Raw genomic sequence first — 14476 nt, 5'->3', positions numbered from 1 at the left:
AATTGAGTTCTCAAAATAAAAACATCATTTTTGAATTAGATGAAGGTCATTTTCTAGTTTTTATTCTAAACATGCGTGCGTGCAATAGGTTTCAGCTTTCATAATAAGGAAATCGTGTGTGATGAAAAAAAGTTAAAGTGAACACCTTGCGTCGGATTTACTTCAAACGATTCCCTTTATTTTTGCTCTCATTGTTTCTTCCTCTATATTGTTAAAAAAATGTATTGGTTTTCCCCTGGTAGATATGTAGGAAACAGGTATTTACGGTCGAATTCCGCTGTAGGGTAACGCTTCCCAAAGAGTCTCTTTCTCTACGTGACATCTCATGTAGACTATCAGAATCCGCGGTTTTTCTTTTTCTTTTTTTTTTTTTGGTTCTCGTATGGCTTTGACATACAGTAAGGGTAAGCGCTTTCCGAGCCAATGACTCACCCGGCGACTAGGAGTATTTTTAACTCCCCCCCTGGATGGGATGCCAGTCCATCGCAGGGTTACCCCCAGCATTAAATTCGCCGGTACCCATTTATACACCTGGGTGAAGAGAGGCACCAAGACATACTCAGTACGGAGTAAGAAATTAAAACTCCTTGGAATCTTCTAAATCGACATAGACGAAGCGGTTCCCGATGTGGATAAAGACAGACGCACTTACATTTTACTATGAAGTAAATAGACCTTGGAAAACCTGTGGAGTTGAATGAAAACAATAAGTTGTCATATTGTCCCTTTTTGGGTTTTCAGTTCCGCTATCAAGTGGACTTTTCTCTCTTATCGCACGCCTGTTTCTTCTTTGCGTCACGTCGACGGATATATGTAAAAGAGATAAGAATTAATACCATTTTCGGCATTTCCTTATTGTTTACCGGTTGGGGCAATGTTAAACGTCGATGCCACGTGTTTGAAATCAGTCAAACGTTTAGCCTAAGATTGAACAACATCAAATCCAAGATGTCGTAACATCTTGCATTTACTTGCGGGAGTCCCGAATTTAGCCATAGTTAGTCGAAGTTAGCGAAGTTCAGTCAACATCTATTGTAGGTCCACTCAAAATCTAACTCCAGCCGAAGTCTCCTATAGTTCTGTGGAGTAAAAAGGTAAAAAAAAACCCGTTCGTGACGTTGATAAACTGACTTCCAGCGATTGATAAAATTGCGTTTGACACGAAAAATCTGTTGAAAAAAGACCCCTACCTACTGATCGACGATTCCAACCTGGTTCCCAGGGTCTCCATTGTCGATGATAAAGAGACACAGGGAACGAGGTTGGGACGATTCAATTCCACGAAGGCTACAATAATCGTCACAAATCGTTGAAACAGACACCGTTTCTCTCGAATTTTCTGGAAGAATCCTGAGATTTATACTTCGCACTGTTCCCCCCCCCGCCCCCCCCCCTCCCGAACCTTCTCCCTCCCGAATGTTGAGCCTCGGGTGTTTTGAAGCACTGAGACCACTGTGATACCCAAATCAACATTGGGAAGGGGAAACAGACACAAGTGTTTCAAGATTTTTGACGAGTATTGTAGTTGCGCATCGGGTAAGTATTTCATGTATCCCTTATTATAATGTATTAAATTATATTATAAGGCATTTAGACAAATACTCATACATACTCGTATACCTATACCTTAGTATGCCCCTTTATGTTCCCCTATACCCATATATACCCCTTTATCAAAAACATAAACAAACAGCGGTTACAAACATAATGATAAAGCGCATTTTACTTTTGACATCATCAACGTTTCGTATGCTGCAACTTCCATCTTCAGAAGTAAAATGCGCTTTATCCTTATGTTTGTAAACGCTGTTTAATTGTTTTATAATTTTCATTAAGTTGAATTGGCCAAAGAGCAAGAATTACCCTTTACAACCTGAGGTACCTACGGCGCACCAGTTCATGCCGCTGATCGTGCTCATTGTATCCTCCCAAAATCATCTCCAACCAACGAAAAAAATCACGGTGAAGGGATCGAGTCTTAGAAAGTGTTAAAACCCATATGTAAAGAGCCCAGGCTCTACACCGTCAGGAATAGTGTTATCGCGATCTCAGCAGCCGCAATGAAATTAAAACCCTCATCCCGTAAACCCTCTCGACATCTCTGCTGAGGCAGAAGTGGATGCAAAACGTGCTTGGCACTGGCATCCCACAGTTTCTAATCCTTGTTGCGAAAATATTTTTATACCATACTTTAGTTTATGCTAAAAAGAGACGGATTTACACAGTGAAAGTGTCTTTTAAAAGACATTTATTTTTAAGATTTCATACAAACCCTTGCAAAATCATCACGGAAAATTGCCGCGAAATTAGAAGCAATATGAGAAGATTTATATTATTCGAATTTACGGATGTCATACCTTCCTAATGTCTGATGCGTCTTCGCTACTAGATTTATCGGAAAAATCGTTACTGCTTCCGTCTGAGGTACTACTTTCCCCACTTTCCGAGTCTGAATGAATAAAGTTCTGAGCAAACGCTTGCTTCAAACTTGAAAGGGAAACTGATGACAGAAATTCGATATTATCCTCATTCACGAAACTAATGGCCTTTGTATTTTCAGTTGAAAGAATGATATCAATAAAACTATTTAAACTAGTGGCAAAAGTTGGAAATACATATTTTTTTGAGCGGCGCTACAGCGGTTCAAAGTCAGCCAAAATCCCACACATTCACTGTCAATTTAGCCCTGATTGCCCTCCAGCCAAGATATCAACGATATTAGCTTATGCTGAAGAATTATAACCACTAATAATGACGCCTGCCACACCCAGATACAAAATTTCATTGTATTTGATTTCGTCAGAGAACTTCCGATTAACATACGAAGTTGCACTCGATGTTAAGACAAAACCATTTAAAAAATTTATTGATCGTCCTCGGAAGTCTTGATCACGAAATTGCTGTACCACTTAGCCGGGAACTGCAATGAATGCCCGCTCAAAACATTAACGCCGCTCACACTAACCAATGCAATAACAAGGATTTTTGGAAGACCTTAGCACGTGAGGAGAAATGTCTTCCTCCTTCTAACTTCTAGGGTGGCTGTCACACTTTTGTCATATGAATAAAAAGGAGGTTGTCTTCGTACCCGATTGAATTACAGTATAAATCAATTACATTTTGAGATGATGAGTCGTACAGATTACGTGGGTAGTGCCATATTGACGTAAGAGGGTTTAAAGCGACCTTGAAGCGTGACGTTGATTGTGTATTTACTCTGGGTTTTCGAACCAGAAGTTCATTGACCGTTTTCCGACACTTCGTGTTCGTCTGAAACTCTGGAATTCTCAAGTGGAAAGCAAACTCAGGTAAGCTAGTTTGAAAAAAACAATTATTGTTTTCTTCGCTATATCCATATTTCTCTTTTTTTTCGATTTGAATCGGATATTTTAGATATTTTACTCCGATTTATTTTGCCGCCTTTACGGCGAAAAGATGAACCAGATGTAGCACAAGTCAAGGTTAAAAAAAAAAAAACTTGCAACCTTTTTCGAGACTATTCGATTGTTTGCTAAGGGATACCATTTTGACCCAATGCGAACCCACAAAGTTTGCTCTATTGCACAATGGCCTAATATACGTTGACATAAAGGCTCACTTAAATTTCATCTAGAAATTTGTGACGGTCATGCACGAACCAGCTTTCCCATTGTTCTGCTTTTGCGGTAAATAGAACAAAAAAAAACTGTAAATATTAAAACAAATCTGCGGTATTTTTCGATTAGTCACATCCTTCATCTGCGTGGGTGTAATCCACGTGTTACGTGAAAACGTGACTTCATCACGCTTAGCCTGTGTACAGTCGCCCGCTCTCCTTTCCGATTTTTTTTCGGAGAGAGGGCGGCTGTACACAGGTTACATCACGCTTCACGTAGGTGGACGTAGATGGCGCAGTGATGAGAGCACTCGTCTCTCCAATGTGGCCCGGGTTCGATTCCCAGGCTCGGCGTCATATGTAGGTTGAGTCTGCTGGTTCTCTACTCTGCACCGAGAGGTTTTTCTGCGGGTACTCCGGTTTTCCCCTCTCCTCAAAAACCAAAATTTGACTTGATTTGTTTTAATTGTTAATTTCAATTTACAGTGTCCCCAATTAGTGCTTCAGCGCTAGAACGACTAGACACTTATATAAAGTTCCTTTCCTTTCCTTCCTTTGCTTCCTAGATAGTAAATGGTAAACCACTAATAAATAATTTAAAAGAAATTAACAAGGTAAATTAACCTTGATATAACCTGCGAACGCAGACGTATTTCCAGCGGTCGTTTCTCTCCCCCGAAAAGCTATAAACGACCGCCGGAAATGCGTCTGCACAGGCTAACCTTGATACAAATTTACGGAAAATTCGAACTCCTGGTCTGGTTGTTAAGTAGCTAATATTTTTGTAACTTAATTTGCTTGGTCTTTTTTAGTAGTAAAAAATATGCTTTTCAAAAACGAAGCGCAGAAGAAAGCAGTCCAGGAAACAAGAGAGCTTGTGACCTGTTTGCAGGTGGGAGTTTCTGATGCTTTCAATGTAAGTGTAATATAGTTAAAAAAAAGCGGATCTCTCACCGTTTACGGAAAACCAGCGAACAGATACTAAAAAAGCTGTTGATATGCATAAACTCTTTATATACGACAGACAGAATTCGTGAGAAATCGCAATCAATGTGTTTGCGTAATCCCCATTTTTCCCTTTCATGCAAATCAATTATTTCCGCCGGTCTGCGTCAAACATTCTTGTGTAAGGCAGCAACCATTGTTCAATCATTGTTTATATGTTCTTGTCTTATGGTTTACTTCGCAGGCCTCTCCAAGATCCTGTATTGCTCTTAAAATTACTGTTTTAAGGGCGAGAAATGTCACGCAAGGATGGTATGACTGGAGTGAGTATCACGCAATATTCACACTCAACTTGGTTAATTAAGGTGGCAAAGGAAGATGTACGTGACTGGTTGCATCGACCCGCCACCTTGTGTATTCCCATATTCCCACCCTGGTCAGAGTTTTTCTCTGTCCTCGTTTGGGCCCATTTCCATTAGTAGGGCTAACACTCACATGGTTTATATGGGTAGAAAACTAGCACTTCACATTACCTTCTAATAGTTAAGTCTATTCCCATTTGGGGTTTGGCGTTTTTATTTGACTATTTGTTAATCCTCTTACAACATTGTGGCGTTATTTTGGTCACCAAGATTAAGTTTCTATGGAAATGAATTAACATGAGTTGCAAATATACAGAAATAGAGATGTGAAATGAAAATTGATGTGACGTCAATGCTGCCCTGTTAAGTCCCAAAACAAGAAACGGCGGCAATTTTGATGTCCCAAAGCTTTTATTTGAGCTCTATTTCTGTGCAAGCAAGAATTTTCTTTTGTTTGGTTTTAAAAAAGCCCTGATTGTTGATCATGTAAGTGAAAAAAGAGAATTAGGATTTCAAAGTGACTAGAACTGAACGCTGGGGTACATAACAGAGGCACACAATTACGCCAATGAGTCAATCATCCAAACGGTATTAAAACGCGGGCAAAAAACGTGTGTTAGCAAGTCGCAATTGCTTTTGCTCTTATGGGCTGATTATTTGGGGCGAGATTTTTTAATCAATCAAAGCCAAACGTGATACATAATTGCAGTTGTCGCGAAATTACTTCATATACGCTATTGAAAATTTTCTATTGCCACGCAGTGCCATAATACTATAAATAACTCTTTCTCTGATCGCAGTTGATACTCCAGACCCATATTTGATGATGAGGATCCCATCATCAGCTGAGATCGTCAAAAGAACTAAATGCGTATCAGACAACAAAAACCCAGAATGGAACGAAGAGCCATTTGTGTTTCACATTGATCCGGAAGAACACAACGTGTTAGGTGTGTCAAACTGCCTAATCTCTGGTTTTGCTAAAGCATTAATCAATAATAATAGAACTAAGATTAGTACACTGAAAAGTTACAAGAAATTGGCCTAGCTCTCATACTTTGCAAGGCCAAGCAAAATTACTCGCTGAAATGGACTTTTCCAGTTAATCGTAACTATATACAAACATTAGATGATTTTGACGGAGGGATAAACGTTTTAATAAATTAATTTAGCTCAACGTTTTGGACTTTGATTGCTGTTCGTCATCAACTTTAAAAACTTATTTTAGTGTCTGTTAAAATAGGTTTTGGAAGGTTTAAACATACAAACATTTAAAAAATCATACGAATTAAACCACATTTAAACTTTCCGATAAGTAAATTTAAAATTCCTTTAGAAAAGGTTCTAATCTCCCAAAACGAATTATGACCTTTCCAAAACAAAAGCAAAGGTGCTGAACCTTCAGATGCTTTGCATCTCATTTTAACTTTTATCCTGTATGATGCACAAACGCAGACATTTTTCGTTTTAACTTTATGGAGAAGAAATGAAGGAGGGAAATGCTGCCGCTGTTACTGATGATGATAATGAACCTTTATGAGTGACGCATCTCACTGGTTTATGTTTGTGCTTGCAGAGCTCACCTTGTGGGATCAGGATCTCAACGAAGATGATCAAATTGGGGATCCTGTATTTTTACTTTTTAAAAATTTGCAACTTGATAAACCCGAAGAAAGAACTCTAAAATTTGGCGAGGTGGGTTTGCTATCTCTTTCAGCTGAAAATGTCACGTTTTTTTCATATTATCTTCAACTCTCATTACTTACTCGTTTTTTTTTCCAGTTTTCTGAGGTTGACATTATATTAGAAGCAAAAAAAGTGTAAGTATTTATGGCAAGTCTTTTTGTTTCTGTTACTACTTTGTACGCTTCGCCTTTCATATAGCTTCCAGAACAGTTTCAATTCCGGTTCCGGCCTTGCCGTTCGTTACGCGTCGGCTTTCGGGCGACAGCCCTCGGGTTCCTCTTCAGTGATCTCTGTTGGTACCCTTGCTAGGAAGTTTTAAATCTCACGATTGAGCTTACTTTACGAACAATTGTCGTTTTAGATTTGAACATGACTCAGACTTGAGATACAGCACAGATCTCTGTGATGAAGAAAAACAATTTCGAGACAACAGAAAGAAAGTCGTTTTTGAAGCGATGAAAAAGGTGTTGGGAGAACGTGCGCCACAAAACATAGATGAGGTAAGGTGCCATTTCGAATACTATCTTGTATTTTCTTGGGACATTTTCAACACTGTACAAAGACCACACACCAGAAGATGTATCATCCCCTCAGAACATTTTGCGAAGTCTGACGTTCCACAAAGTTCATACGAAGACTGGAGAGTTTATGCATTTTCAAATATTGTAGCAAAGGCTTCACTGACCAAACTCCTCAGTTATTTCCAACCTCGTCCCCAGGGCGCTTTTCCCTGGCTTTGGGTGGGACGGGTAAAAGCCAGGGAAAAGCGCCCTGGGGACGAGGTTGAGTTATTTCGTCTTGCAAGTGATTAAACCCGCGACGTTAGTCCAATGTTAACTGAACCCATTTGGATCTAAAATATCTTTTAATCCCACCCGAAGTTTTTTAATCCTACCTTGAGAATCCTCTGAGAACTATACATTTTCTTTTTTTTTTTCCTTTCCCAGGTACCCACGATAGCCGTTCTTGGATCCGGTGGAGGTTACCGAGCCACCACTGGCTTCACTGCTGCGTGTACCGCCCTGGAGGATTTGGGTCTACTGGATTGTGTGACATATCTAACTGGCTTATCTGGCTCTGCCTGGTAAATGACAGGAATAATATCTTTTAAGAGCTATACATGGTTTACTTATTAATTCTGAGCTCTCGCTGAGACATCTTAGTATATAAACCTTTTCCATCTCGCTACTAAACCCAATCATAGTTTTCTGCAAACCGTTCCCTCTTTTCCGCGAAATAATACTTCATTTGATGATCTGTTTTCAGGGGCCTCTCTCTCCTGTACTCTCAGACATCCGGTAGTACAGTCAAACCCAAGGAAACACAGAGTAATATCAGAGAGCAGCTCCAGTGGGGTCCATTTTGGCTTCTTACGCCAAGAAGAGTGATGCATTATGTGAAAGACATCACCGAGAAATGGAAAAGGGGGCAACCTGTTAGTCTGACGGACTTTTATGGTCACTGTGTTGGAGAAAGCCTTCTGGGACAGGTAACGATAACAAGAGTCTAACTTTAACCAGGTCCATTTAGCTATTTTCGTTGTATTCGCAAGCGAAGTGCCATACAGTCGTAACGTCGACGGTGGCGAGACCTTTCAAAAGTCAATGGATTCTCACTTCCTCCAATTTTGTTTACTTTTATGACCACCTTGTTGGAGACAACCTTCTTGGAGCGGACAAGTGACCAGCCACTATAACCCCCTCCGCTTACAACTTGATTTAGTACGGTTAAAATCAGATTGTCTGCCGCGTAAAAAGTACAAGCAGACTGAGGAGTAAAGCGATTGCAATATTTGTTTCAATGGTTAGGGTTTAGCTATCCTTTTAAGGGCTGATTCTTTCTGCGACATCGTATATCTCAGTAAGTATATTCATTAATCAAAGGAGGAGACGAACACGCGCAAAATCGCAAAAATTGACGGCACTCACGTGGATTCTTCTCACTTAAAAACAGATGTCATTACATTTCCAATTCATCAGTTTTAAATTACTATCCTCTTACTTGAGAAACTGAAGTGAAAGCACTGAAAATCTTGTCTTTGTGCACAGAAAAAGGATTCCGTCAAACTGAGCCATCAACAAGAGAAAGTGGGATCTGGACATGTGCCCATGCCCATATACACAGCTATCAACTCAAGAAGAGATGTGTCCGCTGAATCGTTCGCAGGTCATTTGTGCTTTTATTTGAAACTAATTACAAGAACGCCAACTTCTAGTAATAGATTGCTTTCTCGTTTCTGTTGTCGTCATCTAACTAACTTTTCTTGTCTCAGAATGGGTCGAGTTCACGCCTTATGAGATTGGAATGGATAAATATGGCACTTTCATGAAGACGGAACTGTTTGGAAGCAAGTTTTTCTGTGGAAAACTCATTGAAAAGTTTCCAGAATCTCCTTTGTACTATCTGCAAGGTGTGAGACAAATTTACCATTAGTTTATTTATTTAACTCCCAATTGCATGTTCGTTTAGCTGATCACAAGTGCTCTTCTAATTGGGAAGACTATAGAGCGGTTTTCAATTGAGTGTCGAAAGTAATTAGCGAATTGCTTTGGTTTTGCATTACTACACTCAGTGATTGGTTCAAAGTTCTCGCGCCACTCTTTCAACCAATCAGAAGTGAAACCAAAACCAATCGTGGCTCGCGCGTGCACATTTTCCCGCGCTTTGTGTCGGATTGTCTCCGTCCTTTTTGATTGGCCAAAGTAATTACGTTGGTTTTGGTTTTATGACACTCGATTGAAACTCGCTCTATGAATCAAATCAATAAGAATGAAATTAATTTATAAAGCAGTTCAAGTGAGAGGGGAACACCACTGCTACCAACCTTACTCCCCAAAGGAATTAGTCTGGTCTCACAAATGGTATGAACGGAATCTAAAGAGGAGTAAATACCTTAATTGAAAAATAAGTAAATTTGCATTTTCTTTCTTCAATTCATATTTTTGTTACCTTAACTCCTTAAATTATTAATCAGAGGTAATAACCACAACCCACGAATGTAGGGTGGTAAAATGGAAAAAAAAAATCTCTTTCATGTTCGCAAGACCCGAGGTGGCTGCTAAATGAGTTCCAAGTTTCCGAAGAATGGCCAGTGTTTGGATGGTACGTCCGGCTGGGTGGCCGAACCTCTTGAGAGACTTTAATAAAGTAAACGAAGTTTAAATCAAACAACCTACGAAAGCCAAGCAATTGTTTCATCATCAATCTTCGCAACGTTGTTTCCTTTAGGAATTTGGGGCAGTTTTTACGCTATTTTGCTGCAGCGAGTGATGAAAGAAGAAAAGAAGTTGAGAGAAATATTAGACAACGGCAATGAAAAACAACTCTTAGGTAACTAATTTGTTATTTATTACTAACGCATTTGCTTTCTACCTTTTTTCATTAGAGCACGAGAACAAAAGCCTTGAATCTTTAAACTAGCATTCTAGAGTGATCAAGCTTGTCGATAAACGGCAAACGCTAAGCTATAAGGTTTAATTTTTTTCCCAAAATTAAACTAAATGAAAGTCCTTTGATTTTAGTTTCTTTCCCCATATCCACTCTTATCGGCTAGCACTTGGAGGGAAGAAAAGAAATATCGAATGAGAGGATTTCCATGATGTGATGTTATGAAAACCCTCAGCTTCCCTTTTGCTGTTGAACGTCGTTTTGTTGTTCATTCATTCATTTTCCTTTTACAACAGAACAGCAATTCTTATCAGACAATAACGAGATAAATTCTGAACATGACGAAGATGACGGTGATGATTTGGAGCATTTTAAAAGGAGAAAGAACGAAGAGGTGCCAGATTCTCTAATGGAAAACTTAAAAACTGCTGTTGCAGCAGACGAAGAGACGTATGAAATTAATGGCAAATCCTCGAAAAATCAGAGAGCAGAGAAGAAGGAGTTCCGTAGGAAACTCTTACAATATGTGATGGAAAAGCTACCCGGTCTCCAAACGCGGACGCGAAGAGCGGGGCTGGTTCATAACTTCCTTCGAGGCCTGGGTCTCAATACACCGCAAGGTATTTTGGGTTATGAATGTAACAGTAGATGTTTCGTAATGTCATTTGCCAGACAACCAATAACAGCTCTTCAACTGGCGGAAATACACATGCCACTACTCATTTATTACTTTTGATAGCACTTATCCTTGCCAGCCTTTTAAACAACCCATGCCAGGCCAATAACTAAAGCTCAGTTCATCATTCACACATGTTAAATTCTTTGATTATTCAGCTATCTTTATCATTTAACATGCATTCTAGTTGAAAGTTCGCCTGATAATGTGATAACGTAGCAGTAAAAGCTAGTGGAGGTTATGAAATGAACTCTCGACGCATGGTGTATTTTAGATAAATCACAACTTGCAGGGGTGTTAATAGGCGAAGAAGTATGTCATCCAATACCTGGCAGTGTATTTGCAGTTTTGACCCTAATTAACTGAGCCAGAATTAACACAAATCAGGCTTCAAACAAGTCGACGCAGAAAACATTTGGCGTAAATTCATCGTTTCTTTGTGGCGTTAGGTCTGAATTACTAACCAGTCATATTATCAACATTTAAGTTACAGATGGTGCTCCTTCACAGACATGCTTAGAGTCAGACAACATTAAACGGAAACAAATGGAACTCATTGATGCGGGACTTATGTTTAACTCTCCCTATCCACCCCTCCTTAGGAAGGAAAGGTCTGTCGATCTCATCTTGTCGTTTGACTTCAGTGCTCGGGAAACCGACGAAGAGAGACCTTTTAAGGTACAAGCACAGAAATATAATTTGTAAGGATTCTCGAGATATTCAACAGCTTCGTATGTCTTATGATACCATTCCTATATACGAAAAAGGCCAGCCTATACCTTAGGAGGACGACCCCTGCTTGAAAATGACAGCCTACCACACTGCCTGGACATAGCGTGTGTGTTTGATGACGTGTGACATAAGCGACATTTTTATTGGGCTTGTCATTTTTGTTGGCGAGTACATGTTTTGGCAGAGTGAGATACTCTTGTCTTGTTCTTTGATTCAAGACCATTTTTCTTTCCTTCTCCTACTTTTTGCGAACACTTTACTCATCTTATATCTAAGAAATTTATAAGGGGCGTTGAGAAAGTCTAAGGATTTTTTGCTTAAAAATCGTCATTCGTCCGTCAGCCAGGGTTTCTGTTCCACACCTGCCCCAATGCTCTTTCAACGAAGGAGCCAAATTGTCGTGGACGACTTTTTATTTGGTGGGATCGAGTTGGGGTTCAGCGCTGTTTTTTTATAGCTGTTTTCTACCATTTTGTAGCCTTTGTTTGGCTAAATTTGTGGTCTGTTTATTCTTCCGCAGAATATTAAACTGGCAGAGGACTGGGCCAAGCGAAATGGTCTTCTTTTCCCGCCAATCGACGCAGATGAACAGTATGAGCGAGATGGCATAAAGGAGTGTTACGTGTTCAAACATCCCACAGACCCCGCCTGTCCCATAGTTCTTCACTTTGTACTTATAAATAAGACTTACAGAGACTTCATTCGACCAGGTGAGATCACTCAATGCTCGATTCTTTTCTTCGTCTATTCTTTCGCTGTTGAGAATCGCCTAAAAGGTAGCCTATGAACTGATTTCCGGTTCAGGCTCATTTCCGGTTCAAAGGTAACAAACTGATGACAATTCGACGTCGCATAAAACAGCCGTGTTTGACGTAAACCGAGAACACCCGTTTCCAGTGGATCTGCTTCGACTTTCACCTTGGAGCCTCATTTCACAGGTTTTGTTTAAACTGAGATTAATAAGTTACAAACGAAACCGATGATAGTCGTTCAAAAGAAATTTAATTCGGGAGAATTTGATAGAAATTCAGTAACAAATCCGGAGGAAAATAGGAGACGGGGGCAAACCCTTACCAATGTTCCTTAAAGCCGGAGGAAAGTCTTGAAAAGCTGTGATGAAAATGGTGAAAATTTTAAAAGTGCATAAATTTTAAGACTTCAATAAGGGTCTAATAATTTTGTTGTCACACGTTCATGCTAAAGCTGATAGTCCAGACTGCAACGTTTGAGCGAAGAATGCCAGAGCTTGTTCGTCAACTGGTGCTCGTACTCAGCCTTCGACGGCTAAAACGGTATGACGGCTCTGAAAAATTTCAAGTCCCAGCCGTTCGCAGCAAAGCAACAAATACAACTACTTGAAGTAGCGAGTGTCTAATTTTAACAAATACCATGCAGATCTTCTGAAGTTTTTCTTCTTGTAAGAAAGTACATTTCAATCAATAATTGGGAATGCTGTGTTGAATTCGTTTGCAGGAGTTCCCCGAACAGCTAATGAGGAGAGGAAAGCTGGTGATTTTCCGGTTTTTAACGATCCCAAAAAGCGTTACAGTACATTTAACTTAAAATATTCACACGATATATTTGATCGGCTCAGTGGTTTGGTGGAGTTCAATACATCACTCAATGAACAGCTTGTTAAGAATACAATGGCGGAGTGTGTGCAACAGAAACGGAGAAGAGTGCAGCTGAAAAACTAAAGAGCGCGCTGGATTCAATGAAACAGACGAAGAAATATGTAATTTTGGAGAAAGGCTGCCGGATAACAGGAACAGTTGATGCAATATTTTACTGACCTACAATGACGCACTGGAGAGACTTAAAGTTTCAATCCTCAACACACTCCAAAGCGAGGCCGGGGATTGGAATTGAAGTCGAGTCAAGTTGGAATCCAGTCCGACATCTCAGACTTGCTAGTTATTTGGAGGGGCTTTTGTCATTGATACTTGTTGAATGGAGTGATCCAATATCTTGGGTGAAATTAGTTATTTTTGATTGAATTGCGGACATTAACTTTCCATACTTTCACCTCATATCAAGCGACAAAGTTATTGCTTTTCGATTGGCTGAATACATTATGACAATTAATGCTATTGTCATTCACAACCAATATAACGTAACATAACAACTTTATTAATATGTCAAATGTATCTAGTTTACAATAGTAAATTAATTGGGGACACCCAGTTAGGAAAATGTAAATACGATTTATTTTTTTAAAAATCGAGGCTAGCATACCCGTGCGTGACATGATTAAGCTTAAGTACAGTTTTCTTGTCATCCAGATATAAATTAAAATATTAATTTACAACATAATTATATCAACCAAATAATTTAATGTTCAGCGTTGAAAAATCATCTTGGAAAAACGTTTTTATGCAATTAAAACTGCATTGGGTTTTTTTATTACAAAAAAATCCAGATTTAAGTTCGCGCTATGGAATACGGAGAAAATAGTATCAAAATTAAGAGATGTATTTCTATGTTGTTGTTGTTGTATTGGTAGGGAAGAGGAACCAGCTAAATCTGTGTAAACAGTACATTTTGTGGGCTTTGTGGATGAATTGTTGGAGGCTGTAGTACTCCACTTTGAACGATCATTTTGCTATAACCAAACCTAGTTATTTTGACATTCAAGCCCTCTCTTTTTTCCATTGTTCAATTTATGCATCTGTTACTTAAACAGAAACATTCTTTTGTTAATTGGCTAAGAGGCCCAAGACTTGGCGGGACAGCTGCTCTGAATATAGACAGCTTGAGAAAACGCTGACTCCAAGATATTAGAGTTAAGGCCGATACACACGAGGGGTTTTGCTTGGAGCATGGCCCAGGGCCACGCTACTGGAGCAAAGCTTCTCCTTGTTTACCAACCATTTCAAGGGAAATCTTCATCCTCGTGAACAGAATTTCCACCCCGCAAAATGCTCCACGATATTAAACAGGTTAAATATTTGGAAGCGAGCTACCGGAGCAAACTAAACAGACGTTAAAATTTTCCCTCATGTGTACTGACACTTTTTTGTTGAGCGTAGATAAATACCGCAAATGCAAACCGCAAACAGTGACCAATCAGATTACCCAGTGTTTTCATCCATA

The 14476-nt window shown here is 39.5% G+C and overlaps 2 protein-coding genes across 5 annotated transcripts in view; both read left to right on the top strand.

The window, feature by feature from the left end:
* The window catches only part of LOC138045127 (transmembrane protein 214-A-like), a 24837-nt gene extending 24799 nt beyond the window's left edge, over positions 1-38 (top strand). For both annotated transcript variants that reach the window (XM_068891527.1, XM_068891528.1), the window contains exon 20: positions 1-38. This exon is cut by the window's left edge and continues 306 nt beyond it. The gene's annotated coding sequence lies outside the window, so the exon portion shown is untranslated.
* Positions 39-1427: 1389 nt separating this feature from the next.
* LOC138045122 (cytosolic phospholipase A2-like) lies at positions 1428-13903 on the top strand. 3 transcript variants are annotated; one of them, XM_068891519.1, is made up of 16 exons: positions 1428-1536; positions 4408-4487; positions 4785-4863; positions 5703-5852; positions 6479-6597; positions 6685-6722; positions 6950-7088; positions 7536-7672; positions 7855-8077; positions 8637-8754; positions 8861-8998; positions 9817-9918; positions 10272-10595; positions 11139-11329; positions 11904-12093; positions 12857-13903. In XM_068891519.1, the coding sequence occupies exons 2-16, from the start codon at positions 4419-4421 to the stop codon at positions 13078-13080; spliced, it is 2241 nt and encodes a 746-aa protein (XP_068747620.1). In that variant the 5' UTR covers positions 1428-1536; positions 4408-4418; the 3' UTR covers positions 13081-13903. The 3 variants fall into 3 exon arrangements, with proteins under 3 accessions (XP_068747620.1, XP_068747619.1, XP_068747621.1); XM_068891518.1 differs by lacking the exon at positions 1428-1536 and adding an exon at positions 2032-3308; XM_068891520.1 differs by lacking the exon at positions 1428-1536 and adding an exon at positions 3853-3955.
* The last annotated feature ends 573 nt before the right edge of the window (positions 13904-14476 follow it).

This window comes from Montipora capricornis, chromosome 4 (genome assembly GCF_036669925.1).
Source record: "Montipora capricornis isolate CH-2021 chromosome 4, ASM3666992v2, whole genome shotgun sequence".
Classification (NCBI taxonomy): domain Eukaryota; kingdom Metazoa; phylum Cnidaria; class Anthozoa; order Scleractinia; family Acroporidae; genus Montipora; species Montipora capricornis.
This window is presented reverse-complemented; position numbering and strand designations above follow the sequence as displayed.

Bases quoted from the DNA above. Each gene is read 5' to 3' on its own strand.
- LOC138045122 (XM_068891519.1), top strand. From the start codon at position 4,419: ATGCTTTTCAAAAACGAAGCGCAGAAGAAAGCAGTCCAGGAAACAAGA. The intron at 6,723-6,949 runs GTAAGTATTTAT...TTGTCGTTTTAG, and splicing joins ATATTAGAAGCAAAAAAAGT to ATTTGAACATGACTCAGACT. The intron at 11,330-11,903 runs GTACAAGCACAG...ATTCTTCCGCAG, and splicing joins ACGAAGAGAGACCTTTTAAG to AATATTAAACTGGCAGAGGA.